An 8,291-nucleotide genomic window follows, 5' to 3' on the forward strand; every position below is an offset into this window, starting at 1 on the left:
AGGCCCCCGCCGCCGAATTACCGCTGAAGACCCAGCACTTCGGCAGTGGGTCCCCCCTGCCACTGAAGACCTGGAGCGGAAGAAGCTCCAGGATCCCGGGCCCTCGCGAGAGTTTTCTGGGGCCCCCGGAGTGAGTGAAGGACCCCGCTCCAGGGCCCCCAAAAAACTCTCATGGGGGCCCATGTGGGGCCTGGGGCAAATTGCCCCACTTGCCCCCCCTTCTGTGCGGCCCTGAGTTGGCCTCCTGTAGCTGAGAGCAGAATTTGGCTCTGGCTATTGCCCAAAACAGTTCAGACTAACAGCAAAATCTTGGCACACTAATGCTTGTAAAACAAGGGGTAAAACTGCACTTATTTAACTTCTTGTATTCTGGTTATTCTCCTACCATAAAAGCATTTTTGTCACATAGGTTAATGTGTTTTTTAATCGCTAAGTAACTGAAGAGTTAAGAACATAAGAACGGCCCTACTGGGTCACACCAAAGGTCCATCTAGCCCAGTATCCTGTCTTCCGAAAGTGGCCAGTGCCAGGTGCCCCAGAGGGAATGAACAGAACAGGTAATCTGTTGCTCATTCCCAGCTTCTGGCAATCAGAGGTTAGAGACACCATTACTGCCCATCCTGGCTAATAGCCATTGATGGATTCAGCTCCATGAATTTATCTAGTTCTTTTCTGAACCCTGTTATTGTCTTGCCAGAGGATGGTGTGAAGGCCAAGGCATTCCACAGGTTGACTGTGCGTTGTGTGAAGAAATATTTCCTTTTATTTGTTTTGAACCTGCTGCCTATTAAGAGTTGTCTAACAGCTGCGTATTGTCCATTTTCTTTGGAAGCTTCCTCCAATTCTGTGACCACATATGAAACCTGCCAAACCTACGAACGCCCTATAGCTTTCACGTCTAGGTCTAAAAAACTGTGGATCCAGTTCAAGTCGAATGAAGGGAATAGTGCCAAAGGATTCCAGGTGCCTTACGTAACATACGATGGTAAGTGGCTATTAACAGGTGATAAGTACTGTAGAATGTTACAGTGGGAGCATGAACCTTTCAATCCCTGGAGGGTAGGTGGAGCACATTATAAAACAGATAGAACTCTCAAAAAATTGAACCCTTCCAGTTTGGGGCATTGACACTTAGTCTGTGTTTATTGCTGCTCTAACATGCAGGCCATGAGAATGTTAGCGTAGACTGGCCGTTGACATTTTTACCACTGTGTTGTCAAACTCTGCCCAGAGACAGTCTAGATGACTAGGTGGATAAAACACTTCTGGCTGGTATATGCTAGTGCTTCCATTCATGCTCTGCTAGCAGTGATGGAGCTGCAAAAATGTCAGCGTATACAAAGTCCTAGGCTTGCTTTGCCCTGTTGTTTCACAAACTGCAAATTAACATTTTGGGAGAAGTTTTAGAGCCCTTTTTTTTTTGGGTGCTAATTTCACAATATAGTAAATAATGTAAAAGAAAGACACAAAAACATGCAAGGAAAAGATGCTCCTTTGCAATAGGTTATTACAGTAGTAACAGTGAATACCCTTTGAATCTTTTGTTAGTTAATTTGGCACTCAAGTACAGGTCTCCTGATAAGCAGGTGAAGTTGGACATGATTTGCTCCCTGAATACTTGTGCTCTTTGGGTCAGTATGGGATAAGTCTGTAGAAACTTGGAGCATCACAGAAAGAAGCAATACCCTGTCTCCATCTGAATTTATTGCCATTCCCAGGGCTTATGCCTGCATGATTTGGGGAGTATTTCTTAAAATGTGTCAATCGAAGCATTGAGTTTGACTGACTTTACTTCTATTAGAGTCTGCTTTTATTTATTTTAATGCACTTTGCTTGCAGCTAAACATAGAAAGTTTTTGCATATTTATACATTGTAAAATCAATATGTTTCCAGTGACAAAAAATATGATGCTATGCTTATCTGGCGTTAAATTCACTTAGCCAAGTGGTTGAATGAACGGAGGACTTGATGTAATTGCACATAAACAACTCCCACCTCCGTACTGCAGATTATGACAGTCTGATTGTCAGCTTGTAAAATTTTCCAACAAGAACTTGTATACTTTCTCCTCTTATGCATGGAAACCTCTCCCTGTAAATATCCACAAAGCTACCTCAGTGTCCTTTAAATCCCTCCTTAAAACTGTCCTGTGCCTGCTGCCTACAAAAACTCAACAGTGGTTAGGCAGCTGGCATGCTCTGACCACTGCCTATTCTGTTGACTACTATTGTCTCTTAGTGTCCTCGTGCTCTCCCCCCGCCCCCCAATCTATTTCTGCTTGTTGTCTGATTTTTTCTTCAGTTGTAAGCTCTTTGGGACACAGACTGTCTCTTTGTTATATGTCTGTCAAGTCCTAGCACAAAAAGGTCCTGGCCTGTAGATGCTACCACAGTGGCTGTGAGAGGAGGTGGGGGGAACTATCCTCCTCCCAACAACCTCTCCTGTCAGCAGCATCTTTCCTTTGGCGGCAGGGATGCACATCCGATGAGCCTTAAGAAGCTGGTCAGGCTGTGCGAGGGACACAGCACACAGGGCCAGATTTACACTTTACACGCCCTAGGCACAGCATCTTTAGCCCCCCCTCCCCCACAGCTGACCTTTGTGTTTTCTGTAAAAAATGAAACTGTTAATCCACATGTAACTTTTAGGCACCCCTAGAATGCCAGCACCCCTAGGCACACGCCTACTGTGCTTAATTGGACTCTGACTGCACACATTCATCTCCTTCACCCTTAACTCCAACCTCATGCTTACCCTCGAAACTTCCCAAAACTCAGCCCTTCACCTGGAATCCCAGGGGTGAAATCCTGGCTCCATTGAATTCAATGGCAAAAAAACCACATTGACTTCAGTGAGGCCACAGCTTCACCCCAGATGTCTCCTCTGCACCTGTGTCACTGTTGGTGAGGTTGGAGTGAAGGCTTTGTCAGACAGCGTGAGTGAGGTGTAACATTTCCCTGTACCCACTAGGAGCAGAAGGCCCTTCTCTGGTTGGCTGCAGTGTCTCACTGACAGTGGATAATTCATTGGTTGGGGGGAAGACCTCGCCCTTAGCTTGGAGTTTCCTTCCTTTTAAGGCTTTTGTTGCCTGGGAGGGTTTTGCCCTGGATCAACTGTAACTGCTCTTTAAGAAAAATTTTTATTATTATATGAAGAAGCCAGCAAAAGATTCAGAATATTTAAAGATGGATTTTGTGTGGATTTCTTTAGCAACATAATAAGTTTGAAGCATGCCACATGGTTACAGTACAGAGCTGTCCCATGCTTCTGCTGCTTTCTTTTGCCTTTGACAGATTGTGTCATCATAATAAATAGCACAGTGTATTTATAGAAGGTCATTTGAAATACCAAAGATTGCTAATTTGAGAGCCAGATGTTTGGTGTTACATGTGAACCTACATGCCCACCACCCTTCCTGTTGCGTCCAGTCGCCAGCAGCTCACTCGTGTGTTAAAGGAAGAATTTGACCCTCATTGATTATGCAGCTGAATCTAACAGGCAAATGCTTATATGTGTCCCCAACAGAGGATTACCAGGAGCTAATAGAAGACATAGTTCGGGATGGTAGACTCTATGCATCTGAAAATCATCAAGAGATACTTAAGGTAAATTTTCCTCTATTCAATCTTTGGTATGAGAATTAATGGAGAGATTAATACAGAATGGTAAATTACACTTTCTTGTGCTAGTGAAGCTACTTCCCTACATGGGATTCACCCCACTGAGGCCCTCTCTTGGGCTGTCTGCATGAGCAACTTTAATGCCTTCCAAGACCTCTATACTAGCTCTATAGAATCATAGAATCATAGAATTCAAGATCAGAAGGGACCATTATGATCATCTAGTCTGACCTCCTGCAAGATGCAGGCCACATAAGCCGATCCACCCACTCCTTAAGCAAGCGACCCCTGCCCCATGCTTTGGAGGAAGGCGAAAAACCTCTAGGGCCACTGCCAATCTACCCTGGAGGAAAATTCCTTCCCGACCCCAAATATGACGGTCAGCTGAACCCCGAGCATGCGGGCAAGACTCTCCAGCTATACCCTCTGGAAAAAGGCTAACAATATCCTATCATTGACCCATTGTACTAATTACCAGTGTGGCACTTAATTGACCTATTGACTAAGCCCGTTATCCTATCATACCATCTCCTCCATAAACTTATCCAGCTTAATCTTAAAGTCATGGAGGTCCTTCGCCCCCACTATTTCCCTCAGTAGGCTGTTCCAGAATTGCACTCCTCTGATGGTTAGAAACCTTCGTCTAATTTCAAGCCTAAATTTCCTGACTGACAATTTGTATCCGTTTGTCCTCGTGTCCACATTAGCACTGAGCCGAAATAATTCCTCTCCTTCCCTGGTATTTATCCCTCTGATATATTTAAAGAGTGCAATCATATCTCCTCTTATCCTTCTTTTGGTTAAGGAAAACAAACCGAGCTCCTCAAGTCTCCTTTCATACGACAGGCCTTCCATTCCTCGGATCATTCTAGTGGTCCAAGCCACTTCAGGGAAGTGCTAAATCAGTGCACATCCCTTCCCAGGCCTCAGCATCAATGAAGCCCCCTGCCTAGGGGTGGGTGGAGCAGCTGCACAAGGGTGCCTATGCATCTCTAAAGTGCCAGGAAAAGGATCTCCAGGCTGGCTTCACATAGGCCATCTTGGAAGGCTGCAGTGGGACCAAGCTTGGGGAGGGGGACATAGGCTTACATCTACTTGGATGCAATGCCCTGCACAACTGGCACGGAGAGACAATGGCGGCTATTTCAGCTCACAGAATAGCAGCCTTGAAGGAGTGAGGGCCCTGCAGTTATTAACCCTGGATTGGAAAGACTGATTTCACTTCTCTGACACACATCATACTCCACCTTATACAGAGGCCAGTACTCAGGCAAGTGGAGTGGATTTCACCCAAAAAGCACATTTCTCCTGTTAGACCTCAACTCAATATTCTGCTTTCTGTAAATGCTTGGATCTGCTAGTATTGAAATAAAGACCAGGGGCAAAAGCCTGGCTCCCTTCAAGTCCGTGGCAAGATTTCACTCCAGCTGTGCAGATCTGAGAACCCACATTAGTGACAGGAAAGTAAAAATTCCAGGCCATTGCTTCTATTAAAACAATTCGTTATGGAATCATTGGTGATTAAGTGTTGGTGACTCTGATTGTAATTTGACAGTAACAAATCTGCCTTACCCTTTTCAGGATAAGAAGCTGATAAAGGCATTGTTTGATGTCCTGGCACATCCACAGAACTACTTCAAGTACACGGCGCAAGAGTCTAGAGAGATGTTCCCACGATCCTTTATTCGATTGCTGCGCTCTAAAGTTTCCAGATTTTTGAGGCCTTACAAATAACTGGTCCTACATTTTGAACACTAAACTGCCCCTAACGATGGGGCAGAGCATTGCGATGGGTGGGGCTGTGTCTGAGTGTTTTGCACACTGGCAGAGAGACTGTAGGGAAGCTCTCCAATTAGCTCGTTTGCAGAGTTTGGCTTTCACAGCTGATATAAATGGTTTTGGCTAACAGAATTTTGATTCCTTTCCAGATGATCCCTTTCGGGTCACAAGATGCTCTCCGGGTTAAGTGTCTGTTGGATTAGAGACTGGGAATGTTTTCTGTAATCAAATGATGCCAGGCATGATATCTTCAGAGCTCTGCCCTGTTGCTGCATCAATAACACAAAAGCTAATAAATGTAGACATGCTAAGTGCTGCCGTGTGGCTCTGGGCTGTAATTAAGGCTTGTCACCTCCAGAAAGCTGCACTCACATTCAGTCTGTCTGAAAGTGAAAATAAGTTTGATGTCCCTCTCAAACCTGCACTGCCAGGAAATTCAGAGCAGAGTTTGAAATGGTCTTAACCAAACGAGTGAATCCAAATTTTGCACAAGATGTGAATTTCTCTCTGTGTGTCATACTAGGTACAGTACCTATGCGTGGCAAAGTAAACTAAGGATGAAATTTCAGCCTGAACTCTATGCACCAGATTTACCACTGCATTGCTCCAGTTTCTGCTGATGTCTCTCTTTTGATTTCAGTGGTGTTATATTAGAGTAAAATGGGAGTACCGCAATGATGAATCAGACCTTGATCAAACTGATCCACCAGCCAATTTCCCTTGTGGGTATGGGTGCAACAGCTCCTGGAGCCCTGAGTTTGAAGAAGTGGCAGAGTGGCTTCTCTCTGCCAGATCCCTGTATATTTCCCCTTCCACACAGCCCTTATTCTTAGGTTATGTCCAGGAAAGAGGCTTTGGCCCTTTGAAAATGGAGTGTTATAAATGCTCATATATGGGCAACTGCAGATTAACTCCCAAATCCCATTTTAAATATTCACTTCTACATTAACCTCTCACACAGCTTCTGTGTCCTCCATTACCATAGTAATGGGCACCTCACAACACCCCTGTGATGTAGGGAAGTGCTATTATCCCCATTTTACAGATAGGGACAGAGAGACTAAGTGGCTGTCTCTCTAGGGATTAGTCACTGGAAGTGCTGTGAGATGGAAATAGCAAGCATTTCTGATCCAAATGCTTTTACTATGTGTTTCTTTTTGAAAGGTACAGGACCTTGCAAGCTGAGGTCCTGTAGTATGATCCTAACTAATGCTATATGTACTAGAGCAGGGCTCGGCAACGTTCGGCACGCGGCCCATCAGGGTAATCCACTGGTGGGCCGCAAGACATTTGGTTTACGTTGACCGTCCGCAGGCACAGCCCCCTGCATCTCCCAATGGTCGTGGTTTGCCGTTCCTGGCCACTAGGAGCTGCAGAAAGTGGCGACGAGCACATCCCTGCAGCCCGTGCCGCTTCCCACATCTCCCATTGGCTGGGAACGGCAAACCGCAGCCACTGGAAGCTGTGGGGGGCCATGCCTGTGGACGGTCAACGTAAACAAAATGACTCACAGCCTGCCAATGGATTACTCTGAAGGGCCGCATGCCGAAGGTTGCTGACCCATGTTCTAGAGTTTGGAACCAAGGAATTGCTTGCAAAGACAGTAACACTCTTTTGGCTTCGTTGCACTAGCGTGGGGTATATAACTATTATATGAGAATAATATCATGTTTACAGTGGAATGGATGAAACTAGTGTACAAAGAGAAGACATTCAAAATCTCTTACTTGCCTTATAAGAGTAAATGAATGTCACTGAATGTCACCTGAATCACAATGCAATAAGATTTCAGTGCTGTAGTTCTGCAGCATGTAAAACTTCCACTGGTTTCTGTGCACAAAATAGCTGTAGTATTAGATTTCAGTACTCCCCTTGGCTAGGATTCAAGGCCATGCCTCTGCCTCCAGGCCACACTACCCATGCCCTTGCAAAGTGACTTTTTTGTGGTTTGGATGTGCTGCTAGGGATATAAACCCAGTTCATACAACTGCTATAGACCTAAGCAGCTGAAACAATTCAACTTTATTTCCCAGCGAGACAATAACCAAAATGATTGATTTAAAAGAGGGACCAAGAATAGAAAGTTCTGAAACATTCACATGTTGTATTTGTATGTTGGTGAATTTGGTGGGCCAATTCCAGTGTATGCTGGGACAATGGAAAGGTTCCTATTGACTTCACTGCTTCTCATGCTGTGTCTAAATTAATTTCTACTTCCATATTGTTTCCATATGGCAAATTTCTCCCCTAAAACCCACATGGTGGATATCAAGTCTGATATTCCATTCTCCCAGGTTGTTGTGGAGATTTCCATTGTTGTCAGTGGATATTCCCAGTTCGTAGGGAGAGAATAGTATTAGAGGCAAGATCTATGTTGCTGAACTGAGTGGAGAATTCTGCCCTTTGTAAAGAAGAATCATTTTTGCTCCATGGCAATGTTTGGTTTTGGGAAATGCTTAATAGCAGTGTTTAGTTTTACTTTTAGCATGACCTTTGTGCTAAACAGTATGAGCAAAATTCCACTCTGATCTACACTGTAGATTTCACTATTGATTTGGAGTGTAAAATGACTAGGGGACTCTTACCCTGAGAAATCACTTTTGCCACCTAATTATAGAGAGAACTGATCACTATATCAGAATGAAATTGTGCTTGGAATTTTAACTCCATAGGGAGGCTAGTAGTTGTAGATATAGTGCTGTAGACATTTAATTTGCGTTCTACATCGTGTTTGTAGACTGTGACTTTTTTTTTCACAGCAAGAAAGAATTCAGAAAATGTGTAACCTTATAAAATAGGATTTAACTTAAAAAAATATTAGCACTAACTGGATGATTTACCATCTGTTGTATGAAGTGGATTCATGAGGATTGCTGTCATGACTGTAAATA

At 44.2% G+C, this 8,291-nt stretch overlaps 1 protein-coding gene across 1 annotated transcript in view; it reads left to right on the forward strand.

The window, feature by feature from the left end:
• The window catches only part of SCUBE2 (signal peptide, CUB domain and EGF like domain containing 2), a 67,030-nt gene extending 60,398 nt beyond the window's left edge, over positions 1-6,632 (forward strand). Inside the window, exons 21-23 of the mRNA XM_045014374.1 lie at positions 833-985; positions 3,527-3,606; positions 5,203-6,632. Of these exons, the coding sequence (XP_044870309.1) occupies positions 833-985; positions 3,527-3,606; positions 5,203-5,355 (386 nt within the window). The 3' untranslated portion in view covers positions 5,356-6,632. The remainder of the gene's footprint in view (positions 1-832; positions 986-3,526; positions 3,607-5,202) is intronic.
• The last annotated feature ends 1,659 nt before the right edge of the window (positions 6,633-8,291 follow it).

This window comes from Mauremys mutica, chromosome 4, assembly GCF_020497125.1.
Source record: "Mauremys mutica isolate MM-2020 ecotype Southern chromosome 4, ASM2049712v1, whole genome shotgun sequence".
In the NCBI taxonomy this organism is placed as follows: Eukaryota; Metazoa; Chordata; order Testudines; family Geoemydidae; genus Mauremys; species Mauremys mutica.